Raw genomic sequence first — 25562 nt, forward strand, 5'->3', positions numbered from 1 at the left:
CCTGCACTGCCCAGGGCCAGTCAGGCCACCCCCGCCGTACCTGGAGGTCTCGAGGGCCAAACCTGGGGGTGCTCAGGGGCCCCCAAGTGAGGCCCAAGAGATGGCGCTGGGAGTCAAACACGGGTTGGGAGCCTGCAAGTGTGCTAACCACTATACTACCTCCCTAAGCCTTGATTTTCTAATTTCCGAGATGGGAAATTCCCATCAGCCCGTTCTGAAGAGTCGATGTCACAGAACACGGAGCTGGCTCCTGAGTAAAAGCCATCGCTGTCACCCGCTGCCACTCACGTCAGCTCCTTCCTCCCCGGAGCCACCACTGCCAGGCATCTCGGGACGCTGGGGACCAGCACCAGGGCGGGCTCTTGCGTCCCGGGCTGACTTGCCCAGCTGAGGTGGCACTGTCCCTCCCCGCCCTTGGCTGGCATCACGGGGGTGGGCGCAGTGCGGGCCGGGCGGCAGGGCGGGTGCCAGGGTCCACACTCAGCCCTGTGGAGTGGAGCTGGGGACCAAACCCTCGGCCTCGGGGATGCAGGGCAGACGCTTCGCCACGAGCCACATCCCTGGGCCCAGACGTCCGTATTTAACCGGCAGGAAAACTGAGGCTTGGAGGACTGAGTTCTCCCACGTCCCAAAGGAGCCGGTGGCAGCGGAAGGTTAAAACCGCAGGACTGTTGGCCTTTGGTTTCGTGCTTTCCCGAGACCCAGACGTGGACTTGAACCCTTTCGGAGTCTGTCAGCACACTCAGCCCGACGTAATGGCCCCAGGAAATCAAATATTAATCCCCAATCCAATCATTTCCTGCCTTTGGGTGCTGGGATTTTCTGACGCTGCTCTTTGGGCGGAGGAGGCCAGCTTGGAGGAGGTGGCTCTCCTTCCCGAAGCTCCGGGAGTCCCGGGCGTGGCAGCAGCGTCTGTTCTGGCGGCCCTAGCGGGCCTGCTCTGGGGTAGGAGCTGAGAGACCGGGGCAGGAGGGTCTTTCAGAGACACACGGGCCCTTTTTCTATTTGGGGGGGTCACACCCAGCGATGCTCAGGGGCCATTCCTGGCTCTGCACTCAGGAATTACTCCTGGCGGTGCTCAGGGGACCCTATGGGATGCTGGGAATCGAACCCGGGTCGGCCGCATGCAAGGCAAACGCCCTCCCCGCTGTGCTACCGCTCCAGCCCCCACACTGGCTCTTAAGGAGGTTTCACGAGCTTTTGTGTTTTGTGCCTGGAGAATTTTTCACTGCGTGCGTCAGGTCCTGTCTGCCGGGAGTAAAACCCCAGTGAAATGCGACTCACCGTTGCTCCGAGAGGAGAATCAAGGGGCCGGTGCTGGGACAAAAACAGGTTTTTTTTGTTTTGTTTTGGGGACCCATAACCCAGCAGTGCTCAGCGCTTCCTCCTGGCTCTGTGCTCAGGAATCACCCCTGAGCTGGGGGGACCCTCTTGGGGGTACTGGGGATTGAGCCCAGGTGGACGACGTGCAAAGCAAGCGCCATACCTGCTGCCCTACCTCTCCGCCCCGGGAAACAGCTCCCAGCGGGGTTCAGAGTATGCAGAATTCACCCTGTCACGCTCGCAGACTGTCGGGCCGCAGAAGGCTTACAAGGACACAATCCGCAGAGAAGCCTGAGCAGCGGATTGGCAGGAACTCCCCAGGGAAGGCTGGTGATTGGGTGTCTGCAAAAGCGTGTCCTGGGCAAGACAGTTACATCAGGCGCGGGGAGAAAATCAAATCTCAGGGATACTTCAAGGCGTACTCGAGCCATCTCTAGCCACCACTCATTCCTTCTCTCTCTCTCTCTCTCTCTCTCTCTCTCTCTCTCTCTCTCTCTTCTTTCTTTCTTTCTTTCTTTCTTTCTTTCTTTCTTTCTTTCTTTCTTTCTTTCTTTCTTTCTTTCTTTCTTTCTTTCTTTCTTTCTTTCTTTCTTTCTTTCTCTCTCTTTCCTTCCTTCCTTCCTTCCTTCCTTCCTTCCTTCCTTCCTTCCTTCCTTCCTTCCTTCCTTCCTTCCTTCCTTTTCTTTTCTTTCTCCCTCCTCTCTCCCTCTCTTTCCCTCCCTTCCCTCCCTCCCTCCCTCCCTTTCCTTATTTTTCTTCCTTCCTTTCTATTCCTTCCTCCTTCCTTTCTATTCCTTCCTCTTCCTTCCTTCCTTCCTTCCTTCCTTCCTTCCTTCCTTCCTTCCTTCCTTCCTTCCTTCCTTCCTTCCTTCCTTCCTTCCTTCCTTCCTTCCTTCCTTCCTTCCTTCCTTCCTTTGGGTTTTAGGCACACCCAGCTGTGCTCAGGGCTGACTGCTGGCTCTGCACTCCAAGGCCACTTCTGGCAGGGCTCAGGGAGTTGGCCACGTGCAAGGCAAACCCCTTCCCCGCAGACCTGTTCCCCCCCACCCCCCGCCCTTCTCATACTCCCCAGAGCCCCACCTCTGGCTTTCTGCCCTTTAATGAATTCTTCAGACAGATAATGCTGGAAAAACATGGTAAGAATGTGGACTGACCTTTCTGTGCTTCCCGTAAATCTCACACGGGGTCTTGGGGAGGTGATTAGGTCTGTGGGTGCAGCCCTCAGGAATGAGGAGACCCCATAGCCCGTCCTCCTCCCCATCCCGTCACTGTCACAGCGGGGCCTCAGTGGCCACGGATCGGATCGTGCTTGCTCTGGTCTCCGGTTTCCCAGGCTCCAGGACCGTTAGAAATCTTTGCTGCTTATAACTTGCTCTGTCGATGGTTTTAGAAGCCCAGACAGACGATGATGTTACGTGAACCTGCCCCTTCGTTCTAAAGATGAATCAAGGCAGACTGCAGGCAATGTCAGGGGTAGAAGTCAAGCTGCCCACTCTCTGCGGCCGGTCCATCATTCTAAATGAAGTCAAAACAAGGAGCTTTCAGAGCTCCCTCCTTGGGACTGACAGCCCGGGAGCTCCATCCATCAATCATTGGAGACACGCTCGAGAGTCCCTTCCCTTCCCTGCCCTTTCCAGAGCTTCCTGCGAGTCCGCTGACCGAGAAAGGTTAAAGACATTAGTTTACACCAGCAAAGCCGGGCGTCTGGGTGCATTTTCATATGGAGATTTCCTAAGAAGCTTTCCCCACAGGGCCATATTTTTAGGAGAGGCTGAAGAATAGCGCATGGTTAAGAACACGCTTGGGTTGCACGTGTGATCACAGAACGTGGGCCGTGAATGATGGTTAAAAACACATTTGCCCCCAGTTCTGTTTCTTTCCGGTCTCCTTTATCACCTGATTTGAGACAAATAGACATATATATTGGGCTGGAGCGATAGCGCAGCGGGTAGGGCGTTTGCCTTACATGCGGCCAATGTGGGTTCGATTCCTCCGCCCCTCTCGGAGAGCCCGGCAAGCTACCAAGAGTATCTCGTTTGCATGGCAGAGCCTGGCAAGCTACCCGTGGCGTATTCAATATGCCAAAAACAGTAACATCAAGTCTCACAATGGAGATGTTACTGGTGCCCGCTCGAGCAAATCAGTGAACAACTGGAGGACAGTAGTTCATCGATTTGCTCAAGCGGGCACCAGTAACATCTCCATTTGTCCCTGTCGTGTGCTAGTGTAACCCGATGGTGTATTGGGTGCTCTTTCAGGATCAGGGCAATGAAGACCGACATTTGTTACTATATGCATATATATATGTATATATATATATATTTGCTATCCAAACAGAACTAGACTTCATTTTGTGTGGGGAGGGGCTTCGGGGGGGAGCCTCTCAGCAACCGGTCAATGCAGGGGCCCTGAGGAGATCCCGCTGCTGCCCCAGCCCCGCAGTGCTTGGGGTCCGTGGGGTGCTGGAAATTGAACCCCAGTCTGGCGCAGATCAGACATGTGCACACACGCGTGTACTATCTCCCTGCTTCAGATTTTGCCTTTTCGTCACCTACAAATAGACGTCTCTGCTTCTGGTGTGTGATTTCAATGGGTTCATACTATTTGTGGTGAAATTTTATTTATTTTTAAAAAGTTTTTGCTTTTTGGGTCACACCCACCTGATGCTCGGGGGTTGTTCCGGGTGGTGCTCAGGGGCACCCTATGGGATGCCAGGGATCGAACCTGGGTTGGCCACATGCAAGGCAAACACCTACCCGCTGTGCTATCGCTCGAGCCCCCAAATCTTATAGAGTCTTTACTGAACTTTGGTTTTCTATTTCACTTCATATTTTGGTCAATGTTCAGTTTATTATTAAAAACTTGAGGACACATGAGGGAACGAAGGGGACATAGGGACATATATAATGGGGATACAGAACTAAGAAATTCAAGAAGGTTAGAGTCAGGTGGCACAGGCACTTGGGAAGGTGGTTGTGGAGGTTTTGAAATCAGAAAACCAGACTTTGAGAGACCAATCTTGATGGTGATTGACACCCAAACATTATTGTGGCTAATAGGCTTTGTTTTTGGTTTAGGGGTTGGTTTGGGGGTCACACCTGGTGATGCTCAGGGTTTACTCCTGGTACTGTGCTCAGTGATCACTCCTGGTGGGTTCAGGGGATCATATGGGGTGTCGAGGTTCAAACCCAGGTTGACTGTGCAAGAGAAATGGCTGACACTCTAATGCCATCACTTCAAATCTGTTTCTTGAAAATGTGAAAGCATATATATATGTATATATATATATATATATATATTTATCACTGTCATCCCATTGCTCATCGATTTGCTTGAGCAGGCACCAATAATGTTTCCATTGTGAGGCTTGTATGTATACATGATAGTTGTATCAGAGTAAGAAAAATAAGAAAAGGAACACCTGTGTACTCACGATTCTTTTAAGAAGCCTGAAATTGAGTCAGAGAAAAGCAGGGGGGTCAGGCTCAATGAGCCGAGCCCATGCATTGCAGGTTAGAGGCCCAGGTTTAATTCCCAGCACCACTTATTTTAACCTCAGGTCCCCTGAGGGGTAAAAGAAATATGAAGTTTACTCTTTTTCTAAGTGTAGGGACCTCAATGCTCCATGATGCAATAGCTATTCTATATTTTTGTGGTAACAATCCATTTTCCATTGTGTTTTATTGCCTTTACATATACACTGTGGAATTGTTTTTGCTCTTTATATAAATGCAATAACACGGCATCTTTATTTTCCCCTTTTGTCCAACATCATTGCTTTAAGATAGAATAAAATTTCTTTTCATTGGTGTATATCTATATGGTCAGACCAACTTTTACCTAATATATCATTAATGGCTTTTTCATTACTTTGCTAAATCAATTCGGCAATTGCTACAATGCTCAGTGGATGTTCCTGCACGTGTCTGTGGGTACAAGCCTGGAAGTTTCTCTAGGGCAGGGTTTTCTCTGATGGCGATACCAGCATTATGGCTGAGTCTTTTCTTTCTGATCTTTTACTGACACCTGCACAGAACTAACTTTGGCTTTTGTACTCACCAAATACCTGTGACCTGTCAGAGTGACAAATGATCCCCATATCAAATATTTTCTTACTTTCATCCCCAACACGCTTTAGGATACTTTTTTTTTTTTTTGCTTTTTGGGTCACACCTGGCGATGCACTCAGGAATCACCCCTGGTGGTGCTCAGGGGACCCTGTGGGATGCTGGGATTTGAACCTGGGTCGGCCGCGTGCAAGGCAAACGCCCTACCCGCTGTGCTATCGCTCCAGCCCCGCTTTAGGATACTTTTGAGAACTGCTGTTTTAGGGTATATGTCGGGAAGTGGAGTTTTTGGTCCAGGTGCTACACAATGACTCGGTTTTCACTTATGATGTATCCTGTGCTTTCTGAGATTCAGTGATGGGTTTCTCTAAGCACATCTAACACACTCAAAGTTCATGAGCATCGTTCATATAGCACTCTCACGCACTCCATACCAATCCCTGGTACAATGTACCTCGGAAGGTTTCCACATACCTGTTTAATGTTCTCGTGTCCATGACAAATTATCCATGCATTTACAAAAGCTTCGCAGCGACACGCTATTAAGAGCAACCCATGATTTTCACCCCTGCAGTAAATCTGGAACCACATCTAAAGATGACTTTGAGTGAGAAACAGTTCAACATTTTAATTCGTATTTCTAAAAATTACCTACTTCACCTCAATATTTTTGAATCTTAGTTGACCTTTTTTTTTTATGAAGGATCTCAGTTCTAGACTAATCGTCCCATTTCAGTTAGCTGTTACTGACAGATGAAGGCTTTGTCCCTTGTGTCCCTTGAGATTTAGCTGGAGTTCCGTGGGTCTGACTAGTGGATGTGGCCTTTTGCTCCTGGAGAGCCTTCGGAGGAGTTTTTCTCTTATGCGTTTTCCTCTGATGTTTGGTGAGCGCCGACCTCTGGCTGAAGGTCTTCTGACATTCGTGACACTCATAGGGTTTCTCCCCGGTGTGAATCCTCTGATGTTTGGTGAGGGCTGACTTCTCATAGAAAGTCTTCTCACATTCGGGACATTTGTAGGGTTTCTCCCCCGTGTGAGTCCTCTGGTGGACCACGAGGTTAGATTTCACACAGAACGATCTCCAGCACTTGTCACATTTATAGGGCTTCTCCCCTGTGTGGGTCCTTTGATGCTGAGTTAGGTTTGATTTCACACAGAAGGTTTTTCCACACTCATTACACCGGTACGGCTTCTCCCCCGTGTGGGTCCTCTGGTGCACCGTGAGGGCTGACTTCTGACAGAAAGACTTCCCGCATTCGTGACATTCATACGGTTTCTCTCCCGTGTGGGTCCGCTGGTGCTCCGTGAGGTTGGACTTGACCGAGAAGGACTTCTCGCATTCACTACATTCGTAGGGCTTCTTCCCCGTGTGCGTGGTCTGGTGCTGAGAGAGCTGCATTTTCTTCTGGAAGATCTTCTCGCATTTGTCGCAGTCGTAGGTTTTCTTCCCTCTCTGAGCTCTCGGATTCTGAGTGACGGGTGGCGGCTTGTTTAAGCTCTCCCCAGGCTTCCTGCACTCTTTGGGCTCCCTCGCCCTGTGAGTTCTCTGTCGCTGAGCGCGTGTGGACTTCTCACCAGAGGCCTCGTCACGTGAACGGCCTTTCAAGCTTCCCTCTCTGGTGTTATTGCTCTGGTGGCTAATGGAGTGTGACTCCTTAGCGGTGCCAGCCCCATCCTCCTGTTCCTGGGGGTTTTCTGTGGCGAGGTGTCTCTGAGGTTGAGGAAGGGCTGGCTTTTCGTGGAAGGCGTTTCCAAGTTCATCACCCTCCAAGGGTTTCTCCCCTGCACGGGTTCTCCCCTGTGGGGTGTGGCACGGCTCCTGCAGGGTTGTCTCAGGTCCCTCCCCCGCCTCAGGGTTGCTGCCTATGAGTCTCCTCTGACGTCGAGTGAGGTCTGACGCCTTGGGAAGGGCTTTCCCAAATGCATCACATTCGTGTTTCTCCCCCGTGAGAGTCTGGGATGGAGGTTTCCCATTTTTACTGGATTCATGTGGTTTCCTGTCCCTCAGTGTTCTTGGATGAGCACCTCGCCTTGATTTTTGGTTGAGGGCCTGCTCAGATGTATCCTCCTCAGAGACTTTCTCTCTGGCCCGAGCACTCTGACGTGCAACAGAGACAGTCTCTTTATGAAAGGCGCTCGCACAATTATTACATCCAAGAAGCGGCTCCAAGGCCGATTTCTTCTGATGTCGACTTGAGTCCTCCTTGTGCGTGTGGGATTTCTCTTTTTCATCATTTTCATACGATCTTTTCCCTGTGTGAGTTTTCTCGCCAAGGCACTCATCCTCATTGAGATCGTTAGATTTTTTTCTTACATGACTTCTATTACTAAAAGTCATTGTGGACCCACTTGTTCCAAGACAGCCACACGGGTGGACTATTCTCGAAGGTTTCACAGCCATATTAAAAACGTGTCCTAATGTTTTGCTTTTCTCCTTCGTCTCCTGGTTGTTGATAAATAGAGTTTGTCTTGAATCTTGATCTTTCTTTTCTTGACTTCTCTCCATGTGGTCAGCTCCCTCGATTGCTAGAAATAGGAAAAATTAATAAATTAATATTTTAAATATTTGTTCTTTAATTTATTTTTGATTATTACTATTTCTGTTTGTTTGGGGGACACACTTGGCATTGCACAGGGCTTATTCCTTATTTCTGGCTCTGAGCATAGGGTTCACTTCCAGAGGGGCCAGGACTGATACCAGGGTTGGCCACATGCAAGGCAAGTACCTTACCTGCTACACTATCTCTCTGGGTTTCTACACGTTTCTTAAGGAAGAGAGTAACACAAAAGTTGGTGCTTGGGTTGATCCTTGGGTTTCAGTTATATTCTGGGATAAAATAGCTCTTCAGAAGATATTTTACCTACTCTTTCTTTTTGGTAATATGAAAACAAAGGCAAAAAGTACATACTATTTAGAAAAAGAAAAAGTTAAGAAATTAATACATGTTGCCTTATCTTGATACAAATACGGCCTCTATCTGGGTAAAGAGTTTGGAATATAACATAAAAGGTGGAGAAGTAGAACAAAGTAATGTCAGGAAAATAATCACTTCTAGGATGGAGGGAATGTCAGAGAATGGGGAAATAGATTAGAGACACGGCGTCCAGAGAGATTGCACAGCGGGTAGAGCGTTAGTCTTGCACACAACCAACCCGGTTTTGATCCCCAGTAACCCATAAGGTCCCCGTGCCCACCAGGAGTGGGCCCTGAGTACGGAGCCAGGAGTAACTCCTGAGCACCACTGAGTGTGGGCCCCTGAAAAGATTAGGGACAGAAGAAAACCTGAAGGGCCAGTAAGGGAAATAATAAAGCAAAGGATGTGGTCAGGAGGCAAATCAGAGAACCATAGTTTCCTTCTCTGGCATATGTTAATTACTGTAGTGGGATTTTTTGTTTGTTTGTTTTTTTCTTTTTGGGTCACACCCGGTGATGCACAGGGGTTACTCCTGGCTCTGCACTCAGGAATTAGTCCTGGCTGTACTCAGGGGACCCTATGGGATGCTGGGAATCGAACCCGGGTCAGCCGTGTGCAAGGCAAACACCCTCCCCGCTGCGCTATCGCTCCAGTCCCTGCAGTGGAACTCTTGATCCACTCTACATGCTCCCAACCTCCTCTTCCTTCTCTCCTTCTGCCCATCGACTCCAAATGAAATTTATGAGCAACTCATTTCTTAAGGTCTAGAGATCAGTCCTAGGATTGCGATCTTATCAGTTCACATAGCTATGGTGTCACTGTCACTGTCATCCCGTTGCTCATTGATTTGCTCGAGTGGGCACCAGTAACGTCTCCATTGTGAGACTTGTTGTTACTGGGTTTTGGCATATCGAATATGCCATGGGCAGCTAGCCAGGCTCTGCTGTGCAGGCTAGATACTCTTGGTAGCTTGCCAGGCTCTTCGAGAGGGGCGGAGAAATCGAATCCGGGTTGGCTGCATACAAGGCAAGCGCCCTACCCGCTATGATATCGCTCCAGGCCAGCTATGGTGTAGAAGAACAATATCTAAAGAATGTGCTGAGGACAAACCTTGCTTGCAACAGGATCCAGTAGAGCCTGGTGGTCCCTTTTTGGGTTTCAAGTCAATTTCCCAGAAGTAAGACCTCTTACCTAGAGAATTAAGGTGCTGTAGTATAATTACTAGAACCTAGAAGTTAGCATTCGTAAGGTACTGCTCTGTAGATAATAAAGCCTTAGTTCACCTTTCTCTCTATCCATCCACATATGTGTGTACTTGGATTGCTGGTGCTATAATATGATTCTACTGGTTAATCAATACTCGTCATGTGACTTGGCAAGCCTACTCCCCCTCGTCTGAGGCCATCATTTACTTTACCGACAGTTGTTCTCTGTCACACAATTTTAAATTATACTTTGGAGCATGGGCTCTTCCTCTTTTATATTTCCTTTCTGGGAGAAATCAAGCACCCCCGTTTGTCCCTGGGGCCTTTATTAGTTTTTGTTTTTGGTCTTGTATTTTTTAGCACTGGGTCATTATTATTCTTTGCAATTATTATTTTATGCAAGAACATCAATTGTAAGCTTAAACACAGATGAATTTTCTGTAGCAGATAAGGCAAATGGAAGCCAATAAGCTTGTAGGGAAAAAATGACTTGGAATTTATATTAGATTTTTAAACATACATTGAGAATCCACAGTCAAGCAATTGTTTTCCATATTCACAGTGCTGAAAGCTTTCATCACTCCAGGATATTTAATTGTGTGCTTTATGAATTTCCAGCAGCTAGTCCACAAACAATGCTCTCATGGATTTAGTTTGCATATACCCTGGACTGAACCCTACCTACAACCTATATAGCTTCCAAAAGTAGCACCACCTCATGGGCAAAGAACAAAACAAAACCCCAAAACCTCTGGTGAGTTCACAAAGCATATGGGAGTGCTTCAATGACATGTGTGTTTGGTGGCTGGGCTGCCTCCCGTCCTCCCAGGGCTCCCCAGCAGAGAGACAGAGAGACACAGAGAGAGAGAGAGAAAGAGAGAGAGAGAGAGAGAGAGAGGAGAGAGAGAGGAGAGAGAGAGGTGGGGAGAGAGAGGAGAGAGAGAGGTGGGGAGAGAGAGGAGAGAGAGGGGGGAGAGAGAGAGGAGGGAGATAGAGAGGAGAGAGAGGGGGGAGAGAGAGGGAGAGAGAGAGAGGGGAGAGAGAGAGAGAGAGAGGAGAGAGAGGAGCTCTACCATTCAGCCATGTCCCTGGGGAGTCACTCATCTTGCGTTGTGCCTCACGCGGCGGGTGAGAGGGACACGCAGAGGGGCCCACCAGGAGACCCTCTCCCATCCTTCACGGTGCCCCCGTCCTCTCCCGTTGCCGTGTCTCTGCCTGGGAGGGAGGCGTGGTTGTACCGTTGTATCTGGCCATGCAGCGCCCCCCGCCTCCCCTGACGTCAACAACCTGCTGGGTTGTAGATGTAGATGCTGGGCACGGCCCAGGCACTGTGCCCTGTGCTGAATGTGGAAGCCGATTTGAATTCTTCAAAGGATGCCCGGAGTCTGGGTACCAGCCTCACCTCCCTGCCATGTCAGAAGTGAAAACAAACACGGGTGCAGAGGGGCTGGTGACGTGCCCAAGGTCAGAGTTCTGAGTGAGAGAGAGAGAGAGAGAGAGAGAGAGAGAGAGAGACAGACAGACAGACAGACAGACAGACACGGGGGGGGGGGGGACACCAGCCTGATAGTGAAAATGGCCCATTAATGCAGAGCGGCTAGCATGCTTATAGAACACCTGAGGGGCCAGAGGTATAGGACTGCATATCTGTGTGATGTGCAGAGGTAAAACATTCCCGCAGAGGCAATTCTCTGGGGAAGATAGACTCCAGGAGATGCCCTGTCTCCCAGGGATAGCTATATTGCTCTTCTCTTTCCTTCTAGTCGTACATATCAAACAATTAAGTCACACAATTAGTCAAACAATTTAATTCTACTTCTTACCAATACTTGCAGTCGTTTGGATAAACCCAGGAAGAGATAAAGATCCCAGATTTAGTTCTCCGGGCTCTGAGAGCAAGTGAGGCTTCTACCGTAAATCCCAGACTAAGTCCTCAGGCCAGTTTGGCTTGTTCTTCCCTATGGGGACCCTGTCTCTCGAGTCATAACAGCTTGCATCAAGACCATGCATTTATGCTGTCCCATTTTGATGCCGGGATAGCTTTGCCACTTGTCCCGGGTCCAACATTTGTGGCAAAACCTGCAAGTCAGTATGGTGTAACCCATCTGTTTTGACACTACTTTCCCCCAGCCTCTACTCTATCACGGGTGTGTGGCATGCTTTCTCTTGACTTCTATTTCCATACCTAAGCTGATGTTTCTTGCTCTGGGTTATTTTTCCACTCCCCCTCTCCCCAGCTGTCTCTTACCTCCCGTGAAAGTGAAGTTGATATTTAAAAAAAAAATTCCCTGGCAGCCTTTGGATAACTTTTGGGAAAAGAAGGAGCAATGCTGATTTGACACTTCCGTTAGCACCTTGGAATTTAGATCTTCCTCCTAAAAAACACCTTGTGGGGCCGGGGAAATAGTACAGTGGGTACGGTTTGCGCCTTGCACACGGCTGGCCCGGGTTCAATCCCTTGTATCCCATATAGTCCCCTGGACTTTGCCAGGAGTGATCCCTGAGTGCAGAGTCGGGAGTAAGTCCTGAGCACTTCTGGGTATGGTCCCCAAACACGCCCCCTCCCCAAAGGGTAAAATCACGTTGCTCCCTTTTCACTTTGGGGGCTACCACTGTCCCTTGGATCTCCCTGCTACCACAAGGGCTGGGTTTTCTGAGTTTCTCTGGCTGGAGTTCTGCATCTCCTGACCCCCAAAGGTCCTGCTCAGAGGGAATCCCCTTCCCAGGAATCCCCTCACACCGCAATCCAGGCTTATCAGGCTAGAGCATCTTGCCCCCGTGAGCTCTCAGCCGTTACCTGTTACCTGCCCTCTCCCCACACATCCCTCTCTGGTCTTACACTTTCTTGGTGTTTTCTTTTCTTTTCTTCTTTTTGCTTTTTGGGTCACACCCGGCCATGCACAGGAGTTACTCTTGGCTTTGCACTCAGGAATTCCTCCTGGCGGTGCTCAGGGGACCATATGGGATGCTGGGATTCGAACCCGGGTCGGCTGCGTGCAAGGCAAACGCTCTCCCCGCTGTGCTATTGCTCCAGCCCCCCTTTTGGTATTTTCTGACTTCACTAAACTCATTCTCATCTCATCTCGAAGGGCCTAATACCTGCTGCTTTCTTGACCAGGAAATATCTCAGATAACTCATGACTCACCCAATCCCTTTATTTAAAACTTCATTTCAATTTTTTTTCCTTTTTGGGTCCCACTCAGCGATGCACAGGGGTTACTCCTGGCTCTGCACTCAGGAATTACTCCTGGCGGTGCTTGGGGAGACCCTATGGGATGCCTCGGATCGAACCCGGGTCAGCCGCATTGCAAGGCAAACGCCCTCCCCGCTGTGCTATCGCTCCAGCCCCCAAACTTTATTTTACTTTATCTGTTCAATTGTTCAGTTCCTCAGAGGCCCATCCCGAAGGCCCGTCTTAAAGCAGATCTCCCTGTCCATCTCTCTGTGCATCTAAGGAATCTTTCAGAAGGCTGGTTGCCTTCATTTGCTCACTGGATCCTTTGCTACAGGAAGAGATACAATGTTTCTCAACCTCCCACACTGGGAATGTGACTAGTGCATGGCAGGTTCCTCATCAATGTCGGGGAACAGAAGAATTCAACAAGAAGTGCTCACTTGTTGGTACAGAAAGCGACAGACAAGGGTCTTTGTTGAACAGAGAGAAAACAAAAGGGAGTGAAGCTCTTGAATGAGCCTGTTAATTGGATTCCATAAACACCACGCAAATGCCTCGCTATAAAAGTCAGGCAGAAAACAAAGAAGATTTATCTAGAGTGTGATATTTGGAGGCCTGACACAGGTCTGGCAACCATCTGTTCTTTCTTGAATCCCTTCCAAAGTTTGAGGCCTTTCGGAGAGATTTCCAGAACCCGTCTCCACCAGAACAACCCCCTGCTCCGGCCACGTGGGCCGCCGCTTCCAGAAGCTTCCCTTTCCCGTCCTGTCTGACCCCGGGTACTCACCTGTGGGCCTCGGAGTTGTGAGTTTTCTCTTTAGTACCCACGGTTCTTCTCCTCGCTCCAGCTTGGATATCAGCTCGGGTTTGGTAGCACAGAGGCCTGGGATGGGGAATGACAGGGAATATGGCAGCAGTGCTTAGAAATCGGGCTCTCTGGCGAATCCATAAGGAGAAGCTTTCAATGCTTTACAGGAGGAGGCTCACCGCCTAGAAGGACTTTCCCGGGGATATGCGGCTACATGCTAAGAGGGTATTTTTTTCTTCGTTAATCACACCCGGCGATGCACAGGGGTTCCTCCTGGCTCTGCACTCAGGAATCACTCCTGGCGGTGCTCAGGGGACCCTATGGGATGCTGGGAATCGAACCCGGGCCGGCCGTGTGCAAGGCAAACGCCCTCCCCGCTGTGCTATCGCTCCAGCCCCAGCTAAGAGGGTTTTTGAATGGGAAAGCTCAATCCCTCGATCGAGAGCGTTCTGGTCCCCAAACAGGAAGGGTGGGAGTTGGGCGGGACTCGGGACGCAGTGCTCACCCAGGGAAACCAGGTGTCTGTAGTTCTCCAGCATCACGTCTCTGTACAGGCGCCTCTGGGTGGGGTCCAGCAGCTGCCACTCCTTCTGGGTGAAGTCCACGGATATATCGCCGAACAACACGGACCCCTGCAAGAGCCCACGCTGTCAGTCTGAGTGTGCATGGCCGGGGCCAGAGAAAACGGGCAGAAGAGTGCAGACTGCGTTCACTAGGAGGTGACCAGGAAATGTCCCCCAGGAGGTCAAGCATGCACCTTCCTTTGTGTCCCGCTTTGGGGGAGAAGCAAGTAATAGCAGGTAGGAGGTTTTCCTCGGTTTACAGATTGAGTCGGTTTCAGTTCCTCTACTTAGCTCAGCTGGCTGGAGTCACCGTCCCTGTTCTTAAGATGTTTACATGCCGACAGGGAGGTTTTCTACACAAACATTCCTCTGTCATGATGCAGTATGGGACCAGGAGAGAAGTGGGTGTCCAAGGTAGTGTGCTGGGGAAAGGGCAGGAGGAGGTTCAGCCCCCTGCTTGGTGTAAGCTGTGCTTCCCCGGGAGATGCCAGTCAGACTGCAGGCGAGACGGGGATTTGCATGAATCAGGGGCACGTCCCAACCACCCCAAGGGAAGGGAAATGCAGGGAGGGCAGCGGGATGGACCAAGGTGGGGCTTGAAGAACAAAAAGAGCGTGAGGAGTGCTAAGCGGACAGACGCAGAGATTTTGGACTTTCTTCTGTAAACAATTGGTCTCCAATCACTTAGCCACCCTGTCAGTAAAAGTCCTGGAGGACTGAGGAAAAGTCCCTTAGTGTATTTATTTATATTTATAATTATGGTATGACTCCCACCATATAGCAAAAGCTAAACTTAACACTCAATTTTCCTTCTTTCTTTCTTTCTTTCTTTCTTTCTTTCTTTCTTTCTTTCTTTCTTTCTTTCTTTCTTTCTTTCTTTCTTTCTTTCTTTCTTTCTTTCTTTCTTTCTTTCTCTCTCTCCTTCCTTCCTTTCTTCTCTTTTTTCTTTCTTTCTTTCTCTCCTTCCTTCCTTTCTTCTCTTTCTTTTTTCTTTCTTTCTTTCTCTCCTTCCTTCCTTCCTTCCTTCCTTCCTTCCTTCCTTCCTTCCATCCTTCCTCCCTCCCTCTCTTCTTTCTTCCTTCCTCCCTCCCTCCCTCCCTCCCTCCCTCTCTTCTTTCTTTCTTCCTTCCTCCCTTTCTTTCTTTCTTTCTTTCTTTCTTTCTTTCTTTCTTTCTTTCTTTCTTTCTTTCTTTCTTTCTTTCTTTCTTTCTTTCTTTCTTTCTTTCTTTCTTTCTTTCTTCTTTCTTCTCAATCACCATGAGATACAGTTACAAAGCTTTCATGTTTGAGTTTCAGTCAATGATCGAACACCCATCCCTCCACCAGTACACATTTTCACCACCGATGTCCCCAGTATTCCTCCCCTCATCCCAACCCTCCCCCTGCCTCTATGGTAGACAATTTCCCTCTTACTCGGTCTCTCCTTTTGGGCAATTATTATGGTTTGCAATACAGATACTGAGACATTATCATGTTTGGTCCTCTACACTCTTAATTTTCTTAGTATCAAAAGGCATCCTGGCACTTCCTTCTGTTCCCTACCCTGGTTGATCATCATTCACAGCTCCTTAGAGCTGGCACCCTACCCTACTTCTTGGGACAAAGGGAACACAGAATGTTGGAGTGTGTGTGTGCACCTCTATTTTGGGGCAATATGCTAGAAGCAGAAGGGGGCATCCTAAAGTGGGGGTTCCCAAGACATGATTTGGGTTTTTTTATTGCTTTTTGGGTCACACCCAGCAATGCACAGGTGTCACTCCTGGCTCTGCACTCAAAAATAACCTCTGGTGGAGCTCAGGGGACCATATGGGATGCTGGGAATCAAACCTGGGTTGACTGCGTGTAAGGCAAAGCTCTACCTGCGGTGTTATCACTCCAGCCCCATGATTTGAGTTTTTTTTGGCAATGTTGGAAGACATTGTTCACTGTCACAGACGAGGAAAGGGTACTTCTGGGGGAGACCAGAGAGACTGTTAACTAACCCGCGATGCAGAGAGTTGCCTCTGGAACAGATCATTGACCCAAAATATTGCTAGTGTTAAGGCTGTGAAGTTCAATTTTCTTTAAAAAGATTATTTTTGAATTTTGAGCTACACCCAGAATTACATGGGGGCTACTCTTGGCTCCATCCTGGTGGTGCCTGGGGTGTACTCCTGCATGCCAACCTTGCATTGAGTGTCTCTGTGGCCCCAGATGACTCATTTAACTGAATTTTATTTGTGGGGGAGGGATGGTGGCACACCTAGCCTTGCTCAGGGCTGTCTCCCGCTCCATGCTCAGGGCTCACGCATGGCGGGGATCAGGGCACCCTTGGCGTTGCTGGGGATTGATCTCGGGTCAGCCGTGTGCAAGGCAAGTGCTCGGTCCACTGAACTATTGCTCCAGCCTCCTGGAAAGACCCATTTTAAAGGGAAGTCACGGAAGTAGGTAATGGGGGACTAGGACAGGTGACACCTGGTTTAACGTAGGAGCAGCAGAGATTTGGGAGCGAGCGATCACTGCTAAGAGAATCAGTCAGTAGCTTATAGAAAGAGGGAACAAGAAGCCCGATACATCCCAGAGCGCTCGAGAAAAGCAAGGTGCTGTGCTCGGACCCTGCCCAGTGCTTTTATTTGATGGCAGCTCCAGGGGAAAACTCAGGTGCTCAGTCATGAGACGAGCCACTGTCCCTCTGTGTCCCTCTCTGGCCCTGGGCGCGGCCTAAAGAGGAGGCCGTCTGCACACAGGTCCCCGTGCTCACGTAAGAGGCCTAAATCATTCTTTCATCAAGGAACACCTCACAGGAAACCGATCCCTATATCCGCTGACTCACGCCAGGCCCTGAAACGTATCTAATGAAGTTTCGTGTACGGGGGGCAGGGGGCTCCCAAGCAGTGCTCAGGAGGGCCAGGGGCCCCACCAGCTGACCTAGCAGTTCAGTGCCAGGCCTGAGGTTGTAGCCCATGCAGGGATTCCCCCGGGCACTCCGGCACTGTACTTGGCAGAGTGGGGCGTCATGTGATGCCAAGGACGGAACCTAACGTGGGCTGTGACCACCGGACTCTTTCCCGGCCTCGCCTAGGAGTTAATTTTCCTAGTCAAACAGAAAGCAAAATTTGGCCCAGGTGCTGGAGGGGAAAATACCATGTGAAAAGTAGACGGCAGGAAATGCAGTTCAGACCAGCAGGACATCTACAAACCTCTATGAGCGTCCAAGGAGGATAGATGGATGACGATGAAAACCAATTAATTGCTAAGGACTTAAAGAGAATGGACACACACATTGGTTTGGGGCCACACCTAGTGGTACTCAGGAAATACTTCCTGTTCATTGCTCTGGGGGTGCTGAGGGGCCAGGGATCGAACCCAGACCTCCTGCATGCAAAGTATTTACTCCCCTGAGCTGTGTCTCCGGCCCAAAGAGAATGATTTTTGAGAAACCAAATTGAGGCTTGGGCTGTAACTCAGTGGTTAGATTTAATGTTTTACCTTGGGTGTGGCCCTGGGTTCGATTCCTGACACCACCACCACCAATACCTCTATTGCAAACTACAACACCCAAAAGGAGAGAGAACAAGGGGGAATGCCCTGCCGCAGAGGCAGGGTGGGGGGGTGGGGGATGGGGTGGGGGTGGTGGGAGGGATGCTGGGATCGTTGGTGGAGGAGAACGGGCACTGGTGGAGGGATGGGTAAACGATCACTGTATGAGCGAAATGCAAACACAAAAGTTCATAAGTTTGTAACTGTACATCACAGGGATTCACTGATAAAAAGAAAAGCAATCAGAAGAAGAGATACCAAATGGGTATCTCCAAATGGATATAAAATGAGAGGTGCTGGCAAGAAAAATAAGAAACAATGGGCGAAGAGTAAATATTTTGTGGCTTAGCTCAGCTTACGAAAACAAAACAAAAAAAAAACCCACGAAAGAAAAAACTGAAGCCGGAGTGACAGATGACAAAAGTGAGCATATCTCTGGATATAGAGAATAAAAACGCAGAAAAAACGGAAAGACAAAATGCAAGCAGCATTTCTGGGTGACGGAAGGGAGGCAGCAGGTGGCCTGAGGGTTGTGGGGGGCAGGAACGGGGAGGGTGCTACCACCCGGCTTCTCGAGACTCAGAACGCCAGGAGGCATGGGAGAAGGATGTTTTCCCTGGATCTTCCCAGGAAAGACCTTTCAGGCCCAAACACCAGAACTTGTCAATCATTCAGGCAACACGCACCGTAGCACTGCACTGTTGTCCCGTTGCTCATCGATTTGCTCGAGCGGGCACCAGTAACATCTCCATTGGGAGATTTGTTACTGTTTTTGACATATCGAATACGCCACGGGGAGCTTGTCTGTAGAGACCCTCCTGGTCGGGGCTCTCTTGTGAACCATCAGAATCCTAAGTAGGAACTCAGGACCAGGGACTCATGGTGGGCAGGCAAGAGGAATGGAAGGAAAAGAGCGTTCCCATCAGGCCAGAGAGGGGGAGGCAGGGCGGGTGGGGCAGGAGGGAGGGTTGCACGCCGGGGCCAGCTCAGTAAGGCAGGGAGGCAGATTTTGAGTTTGTCCCAGGACTGAGGATTCCTGCAATGTGGCACGGAGGTGGGAGGGAGAAGCCGGAGTCAGGTCAGCTCGGCGGGGAGGAGGGTCAGACGTGGTGGGAGAACCCGGAGCTGCCATCTGCAAGGGCCACTTTCTACCCACGGGGCAGGAGCGCCAGATCGAGAAAGTCCTGTTACTAAACAGAATGTAACAGGCGCCCTGTTCCATTGGAACCACAGATAAACAGCACATGTTCAGTGTTGGACACACTTGGACAGGCCTCGAGACTCATCTGGCAACACCCCTCTCCCCGCCCCCCCCCACCCCGCAACCCACTTCCCAGCTCGAAGTTGCTGAAGACTCACTCCCCGCCGTGAGAGGGAGTCACGCTGTGATTTTCCACTGGCACCAGACTGGGACTCGAGCTCTCCATCTGCACAGATTTCTAAGTCGGAGACCTTAGAATAGCTACAAAGTCTTGAAAAGTTCCTTACATGTGCGACACTCACACTCGGAGTAAGAAGGGAGTGAGGAGAGGGCTGGAGAGACAGTACAGCCTGCCTTGCTGGGGTTGAATCGGGATCAATCCCTGGCATTCTAGCAGTCGTCCCGAGCCTGCCAGGATGAACCCGGAGCACAGAGCAAGGAGTAAGTCCTAAACACCACCAGGGGTGGCCTAAAATTAAAAAGAAAAACCCCACAGAGATAGATAAAGGCATAAGGCAAGTACCAATCTAATACTACCGTCACCTAAATTATACAACTGGAAGCAACCTACATTTTAGGTAATATGGCGGCTAGTTATTCTAATTTTATTCCCATATCTTCAAATTTCTAACATAAAAAAATCAGGAAATATACATTAAAATTAAAATGATTGTTTAAATAACTAGAGAGCTTGATGTCACTGCTAACAAAGTCCCCCCACCCCTCCACACTACTGTGTAAATAGAAAAGAGAAATCTTTGAAAAGCATTTTGAGATTTTCTAGGAAATGTGAGAGGAGGGAAGAGTCTATCTTGGTTCAGTGCTACTATTGAAACGATTCTTGGAATTGATAGGAAAATATGCTTACATGTGTGTTAAAGAAGTAAACAAGAATAGAATGAAAAGAAAGCAAGAATAGAATTAAAAGAAAACGCAGACTAGAGGAGGGGTGAGGAGAGGGGGGTGGCGGGAGGGATGGTGGGGACATTGGTGGTGGAGAATGGGCACTGGTGGAGGGGTGGGTACTTGATCATTGTATGACTGAAACACACTCATGGAAGTTTGTAAGTCTGTAACTGCATCTCACAGTGATTCATTAAAAAATATTTTTAAACAATCAAAAAAAAAAACCGAAAACAAATACGAAGTATGAAGAATGGAACTAACCAAAAAAAAACAAAAACAAAAATGCAGATCTTCCAAACCACTAGGAGGGATAACAAAAGAACAAGATAAGAGCACAGGAAAAAATAAATGAGAAAACAACAGCAACTAAAAGCCTTGTTTCAAGCATGGGGGCCTCGGGGATGATGAGCAACAAGCAGCTATCTCACCTGTGCCACGCCCATTCGCTTCTGGACCAGATCAGACAACGGTGAAGGCGCCGCTGGAGGGAAGGAGAGAGCAGAGGAGTCAGGAGAAATGCCCCGAGAGTGGCTGAGGCGCCTCAGCAGCTGACAAATGCCTCCGTGTCCCCGAAGCAGAGGGGCAGGTCTGTGGAGGGGACCCTGTGGTCCCAGGATAACCACATGGAACCAAAAAGTAGGGGAGAGTCACAATATACTTTTCTTTTCTTTTCTTTTTTTTGCTTTTTGGGTCACACCCGGCGATGCTCAGGGGTCACTCCTGGCTCTGCACTCGGGAATTACCCCTGGCGGTGCTCGGAGGACCCTATGGGATGCTGGGAATTGAACCTGGGTCGGCCGCGTGCAAGGCAAATGCCCTCCCCGCTGTGCTATTGCTCCAGCCCCTACTTTTCTTGACAACCAAGTGCCCCCTTCAGTTTTACATCAGGGAGAGCAGTGCAAGCCCAAGGGAGCGAGGGCCGAACAGACCCCAGCACACACACATTCTACAGACGTTTGGTCTGTCACTAGGCAGATTCTGAACCCTTAGATGCCCCGGAGTCCTGCAGAATAACCCCACAGAGGACAGCAGCAATGGGGGGAGGGGCTGTGAGTGGTTGTTGAGGGTGGGAGTCTAGATAAACGACCCCCTGCCCTTTGCCTGTGGCTGAGGCTGAGGCAGGGCATGGAGTCAGCCTCTTCTTCAGGCGTGCCTCGGACATTCCCGATAAGCGAGCACTAAAACAACAACCCTCTTATGGAGAGCGGCTTATTTGTTTTTGACTTCTCTCGAGGTCTGAGAGTGATGAGAAATTCGTGACAACAGAAAGGGAAGCTCTCTTTTAAAAGGGTTTTATCCAGTCAGCTGAATCAGTGGCTGAATAAATAGCAGTAGCACTGTAGCACTGTCGTCCCAGTGTTCATCGATTTGCTCGAGCGGGCACCAGTAACGTCTCCATTGTGAGACTTGTTGTTACTGTTTTTGGCATATCAAATACGCCACAGGGAATTTGCCAGGCTCTGCTGTGTGGGTGGGATACTCTCGGTAGCTTGCCGGGCCCTCCAAGAGGGGCGGAGGAATCGAACCTGGGTTGGCCGTGCGCAAGGCAAACGCCCTACCCACTGTGCTATAGCAGTACTCCTACATTTTTTTTTAAGGGCTTTATTCTTTGGTTTCAGCATCTGCAAAGGTTTATTAAGAAACTTGTTTTGGGGGCCCAGAATGATGCTACAGTGGGTAGGGTGCTTGCCCTGCCTGAGGCCAATCCAGCACCCCATGTGGTCCCCTGAGCACCGACAAGAGTGATTCCTGAGTGCAGGACCAGGAGTAACCCCCGAGCATCACCAGTGTGGCCCCAAGACCAAAACAAGCAAACACACAAGAAACTTGCTTTGGCTCATGAGTGACTCTGGGGACCGGGCCGGGTTCGGGAATAGCTCTGGGGCTCCTGCCGAACCCGTGTCAAATGAGCAATGCAGACCAGATTAAGACACTCTCCGTGTGATGGGATCTAGAGTGACAGGCAGGACAGCGATCACGCCTCAGGCCTTGTTCTGAGGCCTGTGCACGCCCTGCCTCAGCTCTCTCTTAGAGCAAAGCCAGGACACCGTGTGGGCCCAGGTCAGAGACGGGAAACGGAGGGGAAGAAAGTTAACCGGCATAGGCTAGGACCCGAACCCTGGCGCTTACCCCCTGTGTGAGTTACCTCCTCAGGCCCACTACTTGACACCTTCACTCCGTGTTTTAGGGTAGGGTTGGATACGGCAGTGCATGATGGGGCCGTGCAATGTTGGGGGGCCACACCCCACTGTGCTCAGGGGGGTCTTGCAGTGCCAGGGATCAAACTCAGGCTCACACAAAGCTCTACCACTTGGGTTATCTTCCTGGATCCTTTTTTTTTTTTTCTTCACTTTACAATGAGGCAGAATGCAGAGCTGCAGAGAGTACAGCAGGTAGGGCATTTACCTCTCGCACAGCCAACCTGAGTTCCATCCCTGGCATCCAGAGGGTCTCCCAAGCACTGCCAGGAGAGACTCCTGAGTGCGGAGCCAGGAGGAACAACCCTGAGCATCGCCATGTGTGGCCCAAACCCGAAGATAAATAAATAATTTAATTAAAAAAATATATGAGGGGCTGGAGCAATAGCGGAGCTGATAGGGCGTTTGCCTTGCATTCGGCTGACCCGGGTTCGATTCCCAGCATCCCATATGGTCCCTTGAGCACTGCCAGGAGTGATTCCTGAGTGCAGAGCCAGGAGTAACCCCTGTGCATCGCCAGGTGTGACCCAAAAAGTAAAATATATATATATATATACAGATATATATATGGCAAAATGCTCTCAACGCTGAAATCCTCCCTGAATCCTGTCAACGCAGAAATTGGGGCTGGGATGATAGCAAGTCCTAAAGCCCAGATTGCTGGTGGATGTGGTCTGAAGGCTGGGAGGAATCCAGGGTTGGATTTGGAGAATTAAGAGCACGGAGAGAAGTTTCCAGAAAAAGAGGAGTCGGCTTGGCCTTGCCTTCCAGGACATATCATTTACCCATCACTCCAGGAGTTCCATCTCTCCCAGAGCCTTCCAATGTCCAGCTCCTTGCTCACCATGGCTCATACTGGCCTTTGCGGAGCCCCGCCTCCCCAGCCACGACCACCAGAGCCACTCCCACCAGAGCCATGCCCAGACACGCCACGCCCCCACCGCCCCGCCTTCATTGGACCACGCCCACCCGACCCCGCCTTCATTGGACCACGCCCACTCAAGCCCCGCCTCCACTGAGCCACACCTGCCCCGAGCACCATCATTGACATGAACTGCACTGAGCAGTGAATCCCGGCTGAAGCATCAGGAAGTGCTCGGACCAATTCAAGAGAAAATCTGCTAGTTTCCGGGCACTCTGCCCTCCCCCTGTAAGGATGCTCTGAGGTTTGGGGGAACTCCTCATCCCTCTTTCCTTAGAAGAGCATGTGATGCTCACTCATAGTTAGTTCTCTTTCCCCTACAACGTTCTCTAGATGTGGCCCCGAGCCCCGCACAACTGGTGGCCCTTGGGATCTTGACCGAATGCCAATTCTTGGGGGTCTCCCCACATCTGATTCAGGTGGAGCCCACAAACTGTTGGACTGTTGTAGGGGCAGAGGGGGGCTCACAGAAACCCCCCAAGTGAATGTCATTGCCAAAGAGATAGTGTGCTTTGGGGGGGGACAGAAACTAGGAATTTAATCTACCATCTGAGCCTCAATGAGGTTTTTATCAGGTGCTCTGGGGGATTCTGCTGCGTGAGAAATGCACCTGTTTGAGAATCATCTGGCCAGGGCAGCTGGACAATGAAAGTCTAGAGGCCTCTGCGTTACGGGGGTCTTGAGGGGATGAGGAGAAATCCACAAGAGGCTGGAGAGAAGAAGCCTCCCAAGTTTTCCCGGGGACTGTGACGGCTGAGCAGGACAACAGTGGGGACCGATCTTTCCTTAGAGGTCTGTGTTCTAGCTCCTTCTTTCACGCATCAGGAGGATTTTCTATAAGGTTGGGGCTAGAGAGATCATCCAGAGCGTCTGACACACGGTTGACTTGGGTTCAATCACCAGCACCCCATAAGTCCCCTGAACCCCTCCAGAAGTGATTCCTGAGTACAGAGTCAGGAGAAAGCACTACCGAAAGTGGTTCAAAAAATAAAATAAAATAAAGTGGGGCCGGCAGTACTGGCTTTCCAGAGGAGTCTTCGAGGACAAGTGCAAGGACTTAATGAGTGCACTGAAAGGCAAGGAACATTTCCCGGGTGCCTATGAACGCCCCGACGGCGCTTTTCAGGTGCTCCCTACTCAATCCTCCTCGGGCTGGTTTCAGGAACGACTCCACTTTACAGCTGCTGAAAAGGAGTCTTCAGAGGACCATATTTTACCCAGGGAGACGCGAGAGCAGAGCTAGAATTTGAACTCCTCCGTGTTAGTTCAAACTTGAGCTCTTAAATCAGTCACCATCTGGCCCAGGCCTGCAGACATAGAATAAATGTTCAAAGAATTCTTTCTCCTACCCGTTGGGGTCTTGGATTTGACTCGCTAATGAGGAGCTGGCTGGGGATGGGGGGGGCGCGCATGCAAATTCCTGGAGCTGCTGAGAAGGATCCTTGACTCCCGCGTTTGATGGGGACCAGGACACCCGCAGCGCTTCCCCCACTCTGCGCTTCCCGAAACCTCCAAAACCTCAGGCTCCCAGGGCCCCCGGGCGCTGCCACTTGGCCCTTCGCACTCAGAACAGACTCAGAAACAAGTGCTGTAGGATCTCGGCCCAAGTGGGACCGCGCAAGTTTTTGCTTCCACCGGGGGTGGGCACAAACCTACCCCAGGCCCGGCAAAGCCATCCTCCAGACTAGATTCTCACCTGTAGCGCACATCCTTGGTGCGGGGACCCGGAGACCGAGGGGGCGCGCAGACCCGACGCTCCGCGACCCTCCGCAGCGCGATGCAGGAGACAAGGGAAGCGGCCGAACAATGAGGAAGAGCTGCACATGCGCACAAGGAGCCGCCGAGGACCAGTTCCCTAGCTCCGCGCCCCGGGTCATCAATCCGAACTGGAGTCGCCGTTTCCCAGAGGACTCTGCGCCCTCCCTCTCCGGCAGGGGAGCTCCTCAAAGAGAATCTGCTTTGCAGGGGTCGAGTTGGGTGACCCGTGATCCCACATCTTCTCTACTTTTGTTTGTAGCCCCAGCTCCTCTGTGATAGCCCCATCGCTTCTCTGTAGGAACTTAAAACAGTATAAATGAGTCCACTCCTCCCGCCTGCCCCCCACTGTGGGGCATGGAAAAAAACGTGAATAGGGACACAAAGATGGGAATGGCTCTTCTTGGTAGAAAGACAATGAAAATAAAAAGTGAGAGGCTGCACCGATAGCACAGCGGGGGAGGGCGTTTGCCTTGCACGCAGCCGACCCGGGTTCGATTCCCAGCATCCCATATGGTCCCATGAGCACTGCCAGGAGTAATTCCTGAGTGCAGAGCCAGGAGTAACCCGCGTGTGACCCAAAAAGCAAAAAATAAATAAACAAAATAAAAAGTGAAACCTGTGGGTGGTTTTATTGAGGGGGAGGAGGAAGGGAGGTTAATGGCCAGTTTATTGTTTTTACTTTATTGAGATCACCTTGGTTCAGAAGCATGTAAATGTGCATATGTGTTATGGGCACTTACCTTAGCCATGCCGACCCAAAAAAGTGTCACTATTCCTCCAATACTCCAGAAATCTTATCCTTCCCCTGTTGCGCTGGTGTGAACCAAGAGACAGCTCAGAATAGGACAGTGAGTTCATTAGAGGCTCAGGGCTGAGAATCCCAGGTAGAGAGAGAAAGAGACTTGAAGACCCATCTGCTGAGAGAGAGGGTCTCTATTTTATTCTCTAAGAGTGAGCTATAATCTACAAAAAGAAAAAAAAATGAAGCATCTTTCCCAGCC

General features: G+C 50.2%; 1 protein-coding gene across 1 annotated transcript; it reads right to left on the bottom strand.

Moving 5' to 3' along the window:
* Positions 1 to 5761: 5761 nt before the first annotated feature.
* On the bottom strand, positions 5762 to 24798 carry ZNF334 (zinc finger protein 334). The gene is made up of 5 exons (XM_055139664.1): positions 24500 to 24798; positions 20112 to 20164; positions 14000 to 14126; positions 13474 to 13569; positions 5762 to 7916 (listed from the first exon to the last, which is right to left on the bottom strand). Exons 1-5 carry the CDS (start codon positions 24678 to 24680, stop codon positions 6127 to 6129), a joined length of 2247 nt encoding a protein of 748 aa, XP_054995639.1. The 5' UTR covers positions 24681 to 24798; the 3' UTR covers positions 5762 to 6126.
* Positions 24799 to 25562: the final 764 nt, after the last annotated feature.

The sequence above is a fragment of the Sorex araneus genome, chromosome 5 (genome assembly GCF_027595985.1).
Source record: "Sorex araneus isolate mSorAra2 chromosome 5, mSorAra2.pri, whole genome shotgun sequence".
Taxonomy (NCBI): domain Eukaryota; kingdom Metazoa; phylum Chordata; class Mammalia; order Eulipotyphla; family Soricidae; genus Sorex; species Sorex araneus.

Bases quoted from the DNA above. Each gene is read 5' to 3' on its own strand.
- ZNF334 (XM_055139664.1), bottom strand. From the start codon at position 24,680: ATGACCCGGGGCGCGGAGCTAGGGAACTGGTCCTCGGCGGCTCCTTGT. The intron at 14,127-20,111 runs GTGAGATAGCTG...GGGCTCTTGCAG, and splicing joins AGCGAATGGGCGTGGCACAG to GGGTCCGTGTTGTTCGGCGA. The intron at 7,917-13,473 runs GTGAGTACCCGG...TCCTATTTCTAG, and splicing joins CACAACTCCGAGGCCCACAG to CAATCGAGGGAGCTGACCAC.